The sequence below is a fragment of the Pituophis catenifer genome, unplaced genomic scaffold (genome assembly GCF_029215685.1).
Source record: "Pituophis catenifer annectens isolate HBS135680 unplaced genomic scaffold, rPitCat1.0.hap2 SCAF_4, whole genome shotgun sequence".
Classification (NCBI taxonomy): Eukaryota; Metazoa; Chordata; class Lepidosauria; order Squamata; family Colubridae; genus Pituophis; species Pituophis catenifer.
Window position 1 is genome coordinate 70,233,576 of NW_027256884.1, and position 16,644 is coordinate 70,250,219.

A 16,644-nucleotide genomic window follows, 5' to 3' on the forward strand; every position below is an offset into this window, starting at 1 on the left:
GACTCTGGATGGTGAACCATAAACAATGAAAATTGTTAAATCAAAAAGAAATTAACCAAGAGATATTATAATCTGTCATTGTCAACATAATTTGGAGATCAATGCCATGTGTTCTGGGACTGCTTGCTACACCTGCACAGTCAGGACTTGTCATCTAATGCCTTGGATTCCTACTGGCAGTCCTGGATTGGTTGATCCTGAGGTTGATGCCCGCCGCCGTGAGAGGGCATCAACCTTGGGTGAGCGCCCTCTGGACTCAGGAACCTTGCCACGGTGAGAAGGCGGCAAGGACCAGCATCTGCCTGCATTCCCTTCGTCGTGGGAGGACGTTTGGGCTTGGAGGCTCCTGTTCCAGGGGTGGACCATCCGTTTCCCCATTTACCTTTGGATGTACCCCTTCCATCTTTGAGGATGCTTATTACATACTCCAGCGCGGCCTCAGTGGCTTTGAGGAATGCCCCCCGTTCCTGGGAGTGGCCTGTTGGCCTACCGAAGGCCTACCTTAATGATGGGTCTTGGGATCCCGAGAGGTGGTACACAGGCTCTAAGGGTTTTTTTAAGGGGACACTGTATTGTTTTTTTAATTAAATTTATTAAATTAAATTAAATTTCAGTCTCTGGAGAAGGGCGGCATATAAATCAAATTTAAAAAAAATTTAAAAAAAAATTAAGGGGATTGGGGAGGGATATTGCCGGCAGGTGACTGGGGGGCCCCCGTCGGGTCAGCGGCAGCCCAGGCTTTGGGGGGAGAAGGGTGGAGGGGGAGTGGGATGGGGGGCCCGGGGGCCCTAAGGGAAAGGGTGGGAGCTTATATTCTGGTTGTGATTGGGAATGGAGGCAGGTGGATGAACGGAGGGCCATATCAAAACTCGGGAGCTCGCCCCTGCTGTCTTCGAGCGGTGGCGTGCTCCGACCCTCCTGGTTCTATCCGACTTCCTGGGGGTTTGAGAGATGGGGACCCTGGGCTCCAGTTGGTCTATTTTAGTGCCAGGTCTGTGGTTCACAAAGCTCCCCTCATTCGGGATTTGATTGAGGAGGAAAACACAGACCTGGCTTGCATTACGGAAACCTGGTTGGGCTCAGAGGGAGGTGTCCCTCTGACTGAACTTTGCCCACCAGGTTTCCAGGTGCTGCACCAACCGAGGGCCCAGGGAAGGAGAGGTGAAGTGGCGGTTGTTATAAGGGAAGCCCTTAGTCCGTGGGAGGTCACTGTTCCGCAGATAGATGGATGTGAAACCCTCCTCATGAGATGGGGTCCACAGGGTCAGTTGGGCCTGCTGATCACGTACCTATCTCCCAGCTGCATGGCAGCGGCCCTGCCTGGCCTACTCGACGCTCTGTTGGGGTTGGTGGTGGAGTTCCCCAGACTTATGGTGCTGGGTGACTTCAACCTGCCTTCCCTGGGTGGGGGGTCGGGGGTGGCTCGGGAGTTCATGGCATCCATGGCGGCCATGCACCTGACTCAGATTATTCAGGGACCGACTCATGAGGGAGGGCACACACCTGATCTTGTTTTTATCTCGGAGCAGTGGCGTATTATGCTCGGTGGGAAGGTATTTGTTGTTTCCCCCCTGTCATGGATCGACCATCATCTCCTCCGGTTGGACTTCCAGAATGCCACCCCACCTTGCTGGGATGCGGAATCGACCATCTGGTTCCGCCCCAGGCACCTGATGGACCCAGAGAGGTTCCAGACGGAGTTTGGGATGATCCCTCTCTCTCTCTCCCACGCCCCGGTCGAGACCCTGGTGGAGGCCTGGAATAGGGCAGCCACTCGGGCTCTCGACCGTGTCGTGTCTTTGAGACCTCTGACCCGGCGCAGACCCCGGCTTGCACCTTGGTATACTGAGGAGCTCCGGGGGATGAAGCGCAGGAGAAGAGGCCTAGAGAGCTGTTGGAGGACTAGTTGTTCCGAATCTGACCGAGCCCAGCTAAGATCGTTTACACGGTCTTACCTGGAGGCGATGGCGGCGGTGAAGCGTACATACTTCTCCGCCCTCATCGCGTCCGCAGATAATCGCCTGGCTGCCCTGTTTAGGGTATCCCGCTCCTTCCTGTATCAGAGGGAGGGGGAGGACCCTTTGTGGGGGCGAGCCGAGGAGTTTAACCATCATCTGCGGGACAAGATCGCTCAGATTCGGGACGGCTTGGACTCTGACTGGGCAGGGTCGGACGGTGAGGAGGAGGCGGGTCTTGTTATCTGGGAAGAGTTCGATCCTGTTACCCCGGAGGAAGTCAACAGGATCATGAGGAAGCTGAGTCTGACCACTTGCATACTGGACCCATGTCCCTCCTGGCTGGTTTATGCAGCTCGGGAGGTGACACGCAGTTGGATCCAGGCAGTGATAATGGCATCCTTGGATGGAGGGAGTTTTCCCGCCGCCTTGAAGGAGGCGGTGGTTAGGCCCCTCCTTAAGAAACCTGCCTTGGATCCAACCATTTTGGGCAACTTTCGTCCGGCCTTCAACCTTCGTTTTCTGGCAAAGGTTGTTGAGAGCATGGTGACACATCAGTTTCCAGTGGCCCTGGATGAAGCAGACTACCTAGATCTATGCCAATCGGGTTACAGGCCCGGTTACAGCACGGAGACGGCATTGGCCGTGCTGGTGGATGCTCTCTGGAGGGCTCGGGACAGGGGTCATTCCTCGGTCCTGGTCCTATTAGATCTCTCAGCGGCTTTTGATACCATCAACCATGGTATCATGCTGCGATGCCTTGAGGGGTTGGGAGTGGAAGGCACTGTTTTACGGTGGTTCGCCTCCTACCTCTTGGGTCGTATGCAAGTGGTGTTGGCAGGGGGGCAGAGGTCGGCCATGAGGCCCTTCACTTGTGGGGTGCCCCAGGGGTCGGTCTTCTTGCCCCTTCTGTTGAACATTTACATGAAGCCGCTGGGAGATCTGTGTTTTTGGGGTGGGGTATCATCAGTACGCTGATGATACCCAGCTTTTTATATCCACCCCGAACCAGCCCAGTGATGCCCTCGACGTGATGTCCCGGTGCCTGGAAGCGGTACGGATCTGGATGGGAAGTTACAGGCTTCGACTCAACCCAGCCAAGACTGAGTGGCTGTGGATCTCGGGCCAAGCAAGAAGTTCCAACGCTGTCTATTAGGGGCGAGGTGTTGCCCCCGTAGACAGGGCGTGCAACTTGGGCATCCTCCTGGATTCACGGCTGAGTTTGGAGGGTCATATCACGGCCGTGACCAGGGGGGCGTTTGTCCAGGTCCACCTGGTGCGCCAGTTGCGCCCATACTTGGACCAAGATGCCCTACACACAGTCACTCATGCGCTAGTCACCTCCCGGATCGACTACTGCAATGCTCTCTACCTGGGGCTGCCCTTGAAGACCACCTGGAGGCTTCAGCTGGTACAGAATGCAGCCGTGCGGGTTGTTGCGGGAGGGTCCAGATACTCCCATATTACACCTCTCCTGCGTGGCTTGCATTGGTTGCCGGTTGTCCTCCGGGTGAGATTCAAGGTGCTGGTGTTAACCTATAAAGCCCTTCATGGCTTAGGCCCAGGCTATTTGTCGGACCACCTGCAACCAGCGTCAACTTCCCATCACCCGGTGCGTTCTCACAGAGAGGACCTATTCAGGGTGCCGTCGGCCAGACAATGTTGGCTGGTGACCCCCAGGAGTAGAGCTTTCTCTGTGAGCGCCCTCATCCTTTGGAATCAACTTCCCTTGGGGCTCCGATTGGCCTCTGACCTTCGCACCTTCCGCCGTGAATTGAAAACCTGGCTATTTATGTCCCCTAGCCTGGACTGATGGGGTAGTATATTTAAAATTTTTAAAAAAATTAAAAACTTTTTTATATTTTTTGTGTATATTTGTTGATTTTAACAGTTGTTGGTAGATTGTTGTGTGAGCCACCCTGAGTCCTTGGAGATAGGGCGGCATACAAATTTTATAAATAAATAAATAATTCAACACAAAACCTTGGTTTGTGACCAAATAACCTACTTAATAACAATCTGATTAATATAAATAGAAGTGGCCAAAAGTATTGGTAACCTTCTACTTTTTCCTCCCAAAATTTGGATTTGCCCTGAAATAAATTGAAACTGACACATGTGTTGTGGTCTCGCAGTGGCCAGCAGAGCTGGCAACAGATTCGGATAGTGAGGAGGTTGGGGAGGAACGTGGGCCAGTCCTGGAGTTTGGGGAAGGCTCGGATGAGAGCTCTGCGTCGGAGGCAGAGAGAGGGCCAAGGCCATCTAGTAGTTATGTGCTGCCTCCGGAGCCTCCGGAATCTGATATCAGTGAGGCAGAAGAACAGGAGGAGCCTGTTCCCAGTGCGCGCATGTGCAGAACTGTCAGGAGGCAAGAACAGTTAAGACAAAAGGGGCGATTTGGGAGTAAGGTTTGGAGATGATTGGCCCCTCCCATAAGACATAAGAGAGGAGCAAATGGACGTGAACCTTTGCAGGAAGCAATTTGTTCATTCTGGTTGGTTCAAACTCTGAGAAGCTCCGTTTGACTCTGCTCCATTTGACCTTGCAAAACTAATTGGCAATTAGGTCTCTAGCAGCGTTTCAAGGGAGATAAAGATGGGTGCTTATCAGCATTACCTTGAAAGACTGTGGCAGACATCTGTAGGACTCTTCACAGACTGTTTGTGAATTATTATGGGCTTTAATGACCATAATTCACAACCGTTTAAATAAAAGAGGATTTTTTGGGACTAAGCGTGTGATTTAAGCTTTCTCAGGGAGCCTAGGTCAGAACAACATGTAAATTGCATTCACTATTTTTATCTCATAATCTCTATGAGATGCTTTGCTTTTGATGTATGATATTTTTGGTAAATAATAAAACAACTAATAAAATAATAAAATGAACTAATCAGATTAGCTGGAAGGATATTTGGGGTCTTCTAGTCTAATCTCCTGCCCCAGACAGAGTCCTCATACCATCTCAAACAAATAGTTGTCCAATCTTTCCTTGAAAAACTCCAGTGTCAGAGCACCCACAATTCCCGGAGGTAACCAACTCCATTGTTTAATAGTTCTTACTGTCAGAAAATTCCTCCTTTTCTATATCTCTCCCGATGAGCTTTCACCCATTGCTTCTTGTCCTAACCTCAGGTATTAAATTGATGCCCTCTATTGGAAGATTGGTATCATGTCTCCCCTCTGTGTTTTCTTGGTTAAACTAAATATACGTAGCTATTTTAGCTATTCTTCATAGGATTTAGCCTCCAGACCAGGGCTGAAATGCTCTGAGGTCTGCTACTGGTTTGCTTTGCGCGCGTATGTGCACCAAACATGCACTTTGCACTTGCATGTATGGTGCACACCAAACATGTGTTTCATGCGCGCATGCACAGTGCATGCAAAATGAGAGCTTTGCGCGCTGCCGCATTGCAGGCGCTGCTGTGCAGCACTGAAAAAGGAGGATTAAGAAGCCTTTTCTGAGTCTTCAAAGGTAAGTAGAACAGCGTGGAGGGGAACAGCTGTGCCACACAATTTAGATTCGCTAGAAAGCAGGATTTCCCGCTTTCTAGCACAGTGGTCACCAACCGGTGGTCTGCAGACCACCGGTGGTCCGCAAGAAAATTTTGGTGGTCTGCAGAGAAATTTTCATATTTTTGCAAGCGGCAGGAAACGAGGGCTGTCTTGCACCGCAAATATACCGAGGCGGAATCCTGATGCCGCACTACAGCAGAGAGAAGAAGCTGGATTCTGCTCTCCATTGCGTATGCCAGATCGGCCCCCTGCAAGCTCTCGTCTCTCGAGGAGTGCTCCCTGAAGAGGCGCCGGAAACTTTGGTCAGGCTCCTCAAGACGAGAGCTTGCAGAGGGCCGATCTGGTGTCTGCAATGGAGAGCAAAATCTGGCTTCTTCTCTCTGCTGTAGTGTGGCATCAGGATTCCGCCTTGGTATATTTGTGGAGCAAGGCAGCCCTCATTTCCTGCCACTTGGGACTTGGAGCGGTAAACAGTGTCTGGTTCGGGAAGCAGACGGATTTTGCTTTCCATTGCGGACACCAGATCGGCCCCTTGCAAGCTCTCGTCTTTCGAGGAGCCCGACCAAAGTTTCCCACGCCGCTTCAGGGAGCGCTCCTCGAGAGAGGAGAGCTTGCAGGGGGACGATCTGGCATCCGCAATGGAGAGCAAAATCCAGCTGCTCCCTGGACCAGTTGCCATTTACCACTCCGAGTCCCAAGCAGCTGGAGATGAGGGCTGCTTTGTGCCACCAGCTGGTGCAAATATACCAAGGCGAATGCGAATGCTGCGCAAGTTCAAGTAGTGCTTCGCTCCTGCTCTTCTTCCGGCTCTTGTTGATGCTCTGAGCATCTCCGTCTCTCAGGGAGATGCTTCACTTCCTCTCAGCCCCAAGACACTGGTTGGCCCATAAGATGAGAGAGAGAGAGAGAATGAGAGAGAGAATCAGAATGAGACACAGAGAGAAAGAGACAGAGAATGAAAGAGAGAGAAAGAGACAGAATGAAAGAGAGACAGACAGACAGAATCAGAGAGAGAGTGAGAGAAAGAGAGAAAATGAGAGAAAGAGAGAAAATGAGAGACAGAGAAAGAGACAGAGAATGAAAGAGAGAGAATCAGAGAGAGAACGAGAGAGAGAGAGAGAGAGACAAAATGAATGAGAGAAGAGAATCAGAATGAGAGAGAGAGAAAGAGTGAGAGGGGGGAGAGAAAGAGAGAAGGAGAGAGAAAGAGTGGGAGAGAGAGGGGAGAGAGAGAGAGAGAGAGAGAGAGTGCCTGAAGGACCCCATCCCATCACTGGGAGTCCAGATGCTTTAGCAAGCAGTGCGCTGGATTTGTATTAGTGGTCCGCGAAATTTAAAATTATGAACTTCGTGGTCCCTGAGGTCCAAAAGGTTGGGGACCCCTTTTCTAGCGAATATAAATTGCGTGGCACAGTTTATTATCAGAAATACCAGTTCGGCGGGACTTCCGGTTAGCTCCGCTTCGTCGCTAGACGGTCTCTTTAAGACCGCCAGCCCCGCCGCCCGTAAAGAGCCGCCCTTACAGCTGAGAGGCGGCTTGAAAAACTCCACGATCATGAAGAATCGGGAGGAGAGACGGCGAGACAAGGTAGAGCCCCCTGTGAAGTCCCCAGATTATTTTTTTTGCATCTGGGGAGGAAGCAGGGTGAGGCTCCCTATACAGCTCGCCGAAGCTCCAGACCCCGGGGACAACTGCTCAAAGCACAGCCAGACGAGGCGACCAACGTAACAAGTGAAAGCCAAGAGAATCATTAAAAACAAGCAGGGTGGAATCTGGACTCAAAATTCAAACTGCAAGTATTTTTTAATAGCCCTGTGAATGAACTTAAGAACCGAGAAAAAGTAAAAGCTTGTTAAAATGGCATCCGGCTTCAGTGGCAGTAAAAAAAGCTGAAAGTGAAAGTGGATTTGCCTGACTATTTAATACGCTACAAAATAACAGCACTGGCTAGAAGAAGAGGGAAAAGTTTTTTTAAAAGTGATCTGGATCTGTTCCCTCTCCCTTGAGACTTGATTAAAGCTGAGGAAATTTTTGAAAGGACTCTGTGGTAAAAAGGAAGGGAGGACTTCCTTTTTTAGAAAGAATTAATCTACGTGGCAGAATGGCTTCAAAGCAAACAAAGTCAGACACTAAAGCTGCAGGGGGGGGGGTTCCCCCACTCATAAGTCACAAGAGCAGCTTTCCAGCTTGCAGACACAGAACCAGACAAAGGAGGCTGGTTTTGATGATTTGAAAGAATTTATTGTTGCAGCTCTGATGAAACAAGATGAAATTATGGATCAGAAGTTTAAGAAATCCCAACAGGAAATTAAGGAGATGGTTCAAGAAAAGTATGACAAGGTGAAACAGGACATTCTGACAGCTGTGACTGGCTTGTCAGAAGTGGTTATCCAAGTTGATAAAAAAGTGGAAAAACTTAATTTAGAAGTAGAATCTAAAATGAAGGAAACTGATTATAAAATTTCTAATGTGGATAATAAAGCACAAAGGATTGAAAATGAAGTGACAATGATGCAATTTAGATTTATGGAGTTTGCTGTGAGACTGAGAGGTATAAAGGAAAATAACAGAGAAGATTTGAGAAGGGTTTGCACAGATGTCCTGGCTGTGATGTTAAAGGTTAGTCCTGAAGAGATTTTTTGTAAGATTGATAAGGTTTACAGAGTGAACTCTTGGGTGGCAAGGCAAAGACAACTGCCTAGAGATGTGGTGATTTACTTTACAGATAGAAGAACAAGAAATGATATTCTGCAAAAGTCTTTTGTTTCTACTATACAAGTGGATGGAAGGGAGATTGGGATTTATAAAGAGCTTCCGCCTAAGATGTTAAGAGATAGAAAAGATTTTGGATTTTTGGTGACTGAATTAAAGAAACAACAAATTCCATTTAGATGGGATGCACCCGCTGGCATAATATTCAGGTTTCAAGGAGAGAGATATCGATTAAATACTGTTGAAAAAGCGGAAGAATTTTACTTTAATGTCTTCAAAGCTGGTACAACATCTCCACGCACATCATCAATGTTAGATATAAAGGAGGGCGATAAAAAGAAGCAATTTGAACAAGAGACTGAAGAACAGCGGAAGCAGATGGAGATGGAGGCAATGGAATCACAAGGAGATACAGGGGGCTTTCTGGATGAGCCGTTGCTGGATCTTCCCTTAAAGGCTATAGCTGGACCACCTAAAGATACAAGAGAAGTAGCATTGGATCTTGATCTTCCCTTAAAGGCTATAGCTGGACCACCTAAAGATACAAGAGAAGTAGCATTGGATCTTGATTTGATGTCTTGTCAAGCTAAAGATCAGCGTATAACTCGAGCAGCCTATAAGCAAATCCTAGAAAAACAACAACAGCAGAGGCCTAAGCCACCACAAGACAAGAAGGGAGTCAAGGGCAAAACACAAGAACTTGAAGCCATGGGAGGAGCTAAGCCGAAGACTTCTGGTCTGGAACAGAAACTTCAGCAAATGCTCTTATCGCTTCAGGAGAATCCAAATGACAATTAAGTTTCTATCTTGGAATGTGAACGGATTGAATTCTCCACAGAAAAGAAAGAAATTATTTCATTACTTGATGACTACATTCATTTAATAATGATGTTATTTGTTTACAAGAAACTCACATTAGGACACAAGATCAAAAATATTTGATAAATTCTAGATTAGGAGCACAATTTATAGCCTCAAATTCGGAGAAAAAGAATGGAGTGGTGATTTATATAAACAAAAGATTGTCAGCTAAAATTATAGAAGTAGATGATTGTGGAAGATATATAGCAATTGAACTTTATACAAATAATGGTCCAATTTTGGTGATTGGAATTTATGCTCCTAATCAACAACGAGAAAATTTTTATAAAATATTGTATTCCAAAATATTGCAATGGGATTAAAGATCTATTTTAATTATGGGAGATTGGAACGGAGTAATAGATCTTAAAAAAGATAAAAAGAGCTTGGCAAAGTCACGTGTTAAACTACCACAGATTTTTTTCGATATGAAAGAAGATTTGGAATTGAAAGATATATGGAGAGTGCATAACCCAAAAGAACTGGACTTTACTTTTTTTTCAGATAGACACAGATCCTTCTCTAGGATTGATTTTATCTTACTTACAGTAGATTTACTCTCAAAAACAAAGAAAACAAAGATATTTCTGAGGACTTTATCTGACCACAGCGCAGTATGGATAGAACTAGAAATGGGAAAGAATGTGAGAAGATCTTGGAGAGTAAATGAAAATTTGTTTAGATATGAAAAGAATGTAAATGAACTTAAAAAAACAAATGAAGGAGTTTTTTGAATTGAACTTGAATAAGGGTATCCCTATTGAAATTGTTTGGGATGCGAGCAAGGCGTATATGTGGGGGATACTGATTTATATGAATTCTAAACATAAATCAAATCGACAAAGGAAAAGATTAGAATTGGAAGGGAAGATAAAGAAAAAAAGAACAGTTGCTTATAAAAAATCCAACAGATGAAAAATTACAAGGAGTTATAAAACTTTTGAAAGATCAATTCCATATGCTCATAGCGGAACAAGCAGCAACTAACTTACAATTTGCGAAACACAATACATTTTGTAATGCCAATAAACCGGGAAGGTGGTTGGCTTACACACTGAGGAAACAGCAGAGTACTCGGACTATTGGGAGTATTGAGTATAGAGGGAAGGAAGTATTTCAACAAAGACTAATCAAAGAAGCCTTTTTAGATTATTACACCAAACTATATGCTAAAGATGATATACAGAATGAATTTATAGATAAATATCTAGAAGAAAAGAGAGTTATAAAAATTTCCAATGATCAAAAGGAAAGAACGAGTTTACCAATAACAGCTGAGGAGATTATTGCTGCTATTAAACAACTGAAAACAGCTAAAGCTCCAGGAACGGATGGTTTAACTGCGGTGTACTATAAAACTTTACAAGCAGAAATGATTGAACATCTTAAAGACTTATTTTGTAGCATACAACAAGGGGGAAAAATACCCCCTTCATGGAAAGCAGCTTTTGTCTCTTTGATACCGAAAGAGGAGGCAGGTTCTACAAAACCGGAAAATTTTAGACCAATATCTCTCCTGAATATGGATTATAACATTTTTGCGAAAGTATTAGCCAACAGATTAATGCCAGTTATTCAAGAGGTGATTCATTATGATCAAGCAGGATTTATAGAAGGCAGATATATGAAGGATAATGTGAGGCAAATTATAGACTTATTGGAATATCTTGAGAAGAATAAACAGATCTCTGCGGTGCTGGTGTTTTTGGATGCAGAGAAGGCCTTTGATCAAGTGAATTGGAACTTTCTATTAAAGACTTTAAAAAAGATGGACTTTGGGGATCAGTTTGTACAGGCGGTTTCAGCAATTTATCAAGAACAAACAGCACAAATCATTATTAATGGAAGTTTAACTACAAATTTTAGTATAGAAAAAGGTACAAGACAAGGTTGTCTGTTATCCCTGTTGTTGTTTATTCTAACTTTAGAAGTCTTGTTGAATATAATACGGGACTCGAGCACTTTGAAGGGAATAGTGATAAGGCAAGAGGATTACAGAACAAGGGCATTTGCAGATGATCTGGTTGTTACCCTAACACAGCCGATGGAATCAATAATTCAGATGAAAGACATTATAGAAGAATATGGTATGGTATCAGGATTTAGACTGAATCAGAAAAAAACCAAGATGATAGTTAAAAATATGACAGTTGATAAAAAGAAGGAACTGGAAAGGAAGGCAGGCTTTGAAATAGTATCAAAGATGAGATATCTAGGAGTGCAAGTTGCAGATTCAAATATAAAATTGTTTCAAAATAATTATGAAGTGTTGTGGCGAAAGGTACAAAAGGATATGGAAACCTGGAAAAAACTGCAGCTGTCTTTACTTGGAAGAATAGCAGCAGTTAAAATGAATGTTCTACCTAGATTTTTATTTTTGTTTCAAATGATTCCGGTGCTTAAAAGTGATAAATACTTGACGGAATGGCAAAAAGGAGTGAATAAGTTTGTTTGGAATGAGAAAAAGCCAAGAGTTAAATTGAAAATTATGCAAGATGTGCGTGAAAGGGGTGGTCTTAAACTTCCAAATCTGCGATTGTATTATGAAGCTGCAGCGTTTACACAAGCAAGTGACTGGTTTGGAAGGACAAAGACTGGAATATTGAATATTGAGAGTTATGATCTTGAATTTGGTTGGCATGCATATTTATTTTATGATAATAAGGTGGATAAAGCATTTAATAGCCATATACTTAGAAGCTCCTTGATGAGAGTATGGAAGAAGCACCGACTCAAATGGGATTATAAAATACCGTTGTGGTTGGATCTTGGTCACATTATACGGAATATAAATATAAAGTCACTTGGGGGGTTTTTATACAAAGAAGTACTTTTTAATGATGGGGGCAGATGGCAACTAAAAACATTGAACACACTGTTGGAAGAAGGGATTAATTTAACTTGGTTACAGTATAATCAACTTCAATTGAGATGGAGAGAAGATCAAAAAACTGCTTTAATGTTGCATGAAGAAGAACTGGTTAGACAGATAAAAGAGAAAGGCCCAATGCATATTAAGAGGGTTTACAATGTTTTGTTAGAAAGAGACTCAGAAAATGAATTGGTTAAAGATTGTATGATAAGATGGGCGCAAAATTTTGGAGAACCAGTTATGATGGAAACTTGGGGAAAAATATGGGTTCAGAATGTTAAATTTACACAGTCACAGAATTTGAGGGAAAATTTTTATAAAATGTTTTATAGGTGGCATTTAGATCCTAAGAAATTGTCATGCATGTATCTTAATGTTCAACCAAAATGTTGGAGATGTGATTGTTTAGATGCTACATATTATCATATATGGTGGACATGTAAGGAAGCAAAGGCTTTTTGGATAAAAATTTGGTGGTTTATGCAAAATGTCTTGAAGAAAAAAATTCAATTTTCTCCTCAATTGTTTTTACTGGGTATAGTTAAGGGTTTTTCAGTGGGTGAAACAAAGTTGATATTGTATATGGTGACAGCAGCTAGGTTACTGATTGGTCAATATTGGAAAAGGGATGATATGCCTACAATTCAAGAATGGACTTTGAAGATGGCCAGTTTTGCAGAAATGGTGAAGATATCAGCATACTTAAAAGACCGGACTCAAGAGACTTATGTATGGGAGTGGAAGAAATGGATAGATTATGTGCAGAATAAATATCAAACTAGGAAGTACCAGATAGCTTTTAGCTAAATGTTGTGTAGAAATGTATAGTTTATAGGGGGCAAAATAGCTTATTGTTATGTAGAAATGTATAGTGTACAGCGGGGAGAATAGAGGGGTGGTAAAGTATGATATAATATAATGTGGATGGATTTCACCTTGGGGAAGTCATGGGGAGAGGGGAGGGCTTGGGGGGGTTAGGGAGGGATGGAGGGGAAAATGGGGGAAAAATTGATATTTGTAAAACTTTTTCAATAAAAAAAAAAAAAGAAATACTGGTTCGGCCAAACCGGTAGCATTTTTTTTACTATTGGTTCATCCGAACCGTAGCATTTATTATTACTGGTTTGGGCAAACCGGTCCGAACCGGTAGCATTTCACCCTTGCTCCAGACCCTTATCATCTTTGTTGCTCTTCTTTGTACTCCTTCTAGGGCCTCAGCATTTTTAAAAAAAACTGTGGTGGCCAGAACTGGATGCAATATTTCTAATATGGCCTCACCAATGCGGTATCACAGCATCTGCAGTCATAATCTGAGTGCTTGAGTCTGGATTGCAATTACAACATTGAAGCAAGCCACTGTCATGTGATTGCAACTTCTGAAATTCCTGCTGACTTCCCACAAGCAAAATCAATAGGGGAGTTGGCAGGAAGTCAGGAGTTGCTCCTTCCACTTTTTTGCCTGTACTCCAAATCACCTGCCCACAGCACCTCCCTGTGGTACCCATGCAACTGGGACTGCTGCAATTGCCATTAGTGAGTGATATGGTTTATCTAATGTATGTTAGACTTAATAGCCACATTGCTTTGTGATGGAAACTTTGGTCCATCCCAATTGCCATTGTAACCCAAGAACTACCTGTATTATGCTGTAAAGAATTATTAAACATTTGAAAATTCCTATCCTAAATCCAGCCTGTTAATTCTATGGAAACTAGAATAGATTAGGAGCTGTTCAGAGTCTGTTATAAAATGGGTGGCTATATAAATGTTTTAAATAAGTAAATACTATGGTGAAATCTTCAAAATCCAGTTACAGTTTTTCTATTGTGTAGAAAAATGCAAGGAAGCACTTACCTAGCTCCAGGTAATTCACTCCTTACCAAATGAGAAACAATCAATACTTCCTAATGTAGTGACTGGGAAAATCACCTGGACTATGGTATCCTCCCACAAAGGATACTTGCATGGTGCCTAATGTGAGGTCATTTTTCCCTTGGGAAATTATTCCTATTGATTTATACATCATTCTCTCTGACACTGGTGAACTACAGCTCTCATGAATTACTTGTTTTGAGTTGTAATTCAACTGCATCTGAAGGCCTATACATACACTGTCAATTCCAGTTTTAAATTAAAAATATAAGAAAATATAAAAATAGCTATGGCATATAGGTTACATTTAATTGAAAACAACTATTTTTATTCAAACAATATTAAAATAATAAAATCTACATAATACTTGTTCCTAGCTGGTACTTACGGGCAATTTTCTGCACCATTTTGGCAGCTAGATAGAATCAGTACAAGTATAAGAAAAATGAGAAAAAAAGCAAAGCAAAGATAATAAGTGAAAAAAAACAATAATGCAGTCATGTAGGATATGTCTGTAACAGTAATCCTCCTAACAACTTTTCATTTCGGACCTTAGGACCTGGTTATTTGCGGGACCGCTTGCTACCACCAATAGCCTCCCACCGACCAGTATGCTCCCATAGAGAGGGGCTCCTCCGGGTGCCGTCGGCCAAACAATGTCGACTGGCGGCCCCCAGGGGGAGAGCCTTCTCTGTGGGGGCACCTACTCTCTGGAACGAGCTCCCCCCGGACATACGGAGGATCCTGGATCTGCGTACCTTCCGTCGCGCGCTCAAGACGTTCTTATTTCATCAAGCTGGCCTGACCTAAGTTTTTTTTTTTTCCCCTTTTTAAATGGAAATTTTAAATTTGGTCTTAAATTATTGGGGTTTTAAATTTTCAGCCAAATTATTTAATTGGTTTTACTTTATTTTAAATTTTGTACTCATATGTTTTATTCTATGGCTGTTCACCACCCTGAGTCCTTTGGGAGTAGGGCGGTATACAAATTGAAATAACAAATAAATAAATAAATTTCAATTTATTTAGGTATTACCGTACTTTTCGGAGTATAAGACACACTTTTCCCCCTCTAAAAGTGGATGAAAATTACAGTGCTTCTTATACAGTGAATGTTGCTGAAGCCCCGCCCACCCGATGGCCCCCATCCTTCAGCCATTTTCGGCCTCCACGCGTCCTGTTTTAGACCCGTTCCAGGCTGCGGAAATCACCACAGAACATCGCCACTGATCGCTGCCTCTGCACGTCACATTTTCGGCCTGAGCGCGTTGTGTTTTCAGCCTCCTCACGCCCCGATTTTGGCCTCTGTGTGTTGAATTTTCGGCCGGTTCCAGGAAGCGGGGATTGGCAATGGTGATCATCCCCGCCATCTGGAACCGACCAAAAACGCAATGTGCGGAGGCCAAAAATGAGATGTGCAGAGGCTGAAAATGCAATGTGCCTAGGCGGAGTTCAGCCGTGATGTGCTGTGGTGATCCCTGCAGCCTGGAACAGGTCTAAAATGGAGGGTGCGAAGGCCAAAAACACAATGCATGGAGGCCAAAAATGCGATGCATGGAGGCGGCAATGGGCTCTGGCCATCCCTGCAGCCTGGAACAGCTCTTCTCCAGTGAGTCCTTCCTTCTCATTAGGTGGCCAAAGTATTTGAGTTTCATCTTCAGGATCTGGCCTTCTAAAGAGCAGTCAGGGTTGATCTCCTATAGGACTGACCGGTTTGATCGCCTTTCAGTCCAAGGGACTCGCAGGAATCTTCTCCAGCACCATAGTTCAAAGGCCTCAATTCTTTGGAGCTCAGCCTTTCTTATGGTCCAACTTTCACAGCCATACATTGCAACTGGGAAAACCATAGCCTATATGCACTTTTGTTGGCAGGGTGATGTCTCTGCTTTTTAGTATGCTGTCTAGATTTGCCATAGCTTTCCTCCCCAGGAGCAAGCGTCTTTTAATTTCTTGGCTGCAGTCCCCATCTCCGGTGATCTTGGAACCCAAGAAAATAAAATCTGTCACTACCCCAAAACATAATGTGTGTTTTATACTCCAGAACATCTTATACTCCAAAAAATAGGGTACTTATTTATGTTTCCATATTGACACATTTTCATTGAACTTTCTCTCTCTTGTAACTCTGGGTTTGGCAATATGTATTCATTTTGAAAAGGTAAAATTAAAATATGTAGGATTAACACGTTTATGTAAATACCATTAGTTGTCATAAGAATAAAAAGAAAGTTTTAAGTTTTAGAAAGTTCTAAATGTGATTATGGAGCAACATAATGACTAGAGTTGGATAACATTTGCTTTGTGTATATTCAATCAGGGAATTATTATTACCCCTTTAAAATATATATTTTTTTAAAAGAAACTAGGAAGTAGATTTCCAACCAGGGAAAATCTGTAATAAGAAACTGGATGAGTTTCCATTTTCACAGTCTAACATCTGCTTGGTTAAACTATACAAAAATTAGCTGGTACAGACATGGCCTTAGAAAAACAAGGTAAAAATTAAAATGAAGTATGACAGGTAAAGAAAAAGAAATATTTATGCAAATTACGTTTCTAAAAAAAAACAAAACAGACATGCTAACATGTACAGACGAAACATAATGTATTTAAGATTCCTCAAATTTGCCCAAATGCTATTATATTACATTCAATTACACTAGTATTTCACTGTAATAAGGCTTACCTCATTAATGCCTGGGGTAATTGTAGGTGCAGCAATAAAAACAACAAAAGGAGCAAACTCTGCAGTTCTCAGGACCTTCAAGGCCTAAGTGAGTATAAAATAGAATGATATAAACTTTAATATAAAGTAACATAGATATTCTTGTCCTTACTTCTAGTTCATATTGACCCAT

General features: G+C 43.3%; 1 protein-coding gene across 4 annotated transcripts in view; it reads right to left on the reverse strand.

Moving 5' to 3' along the window:
* The window catches only part of CASK (calcium/calmodulin dependent serine protein kinase), a 293,839-nt gene that overhangs the window by 2,330 nt on the left and 274,865 nt on the right, over positions 1 to 16,644 (reverse strand). For all 4 annotated transcript variants that reach the window (XM_070944234.1, XM_070944233.1, XM_070944232.1 and 1 more), the window contains one exon: positions 16,473 to 16,556. In XM_070944234.1, coding sequence (XP_070800335.1) covers positions 16,473 to 16,556 — 84 coding nt within the window. The remainder of the gene's footprint in view (positions 1 to 16,472; positions 16,557 to 16,644) is intronic.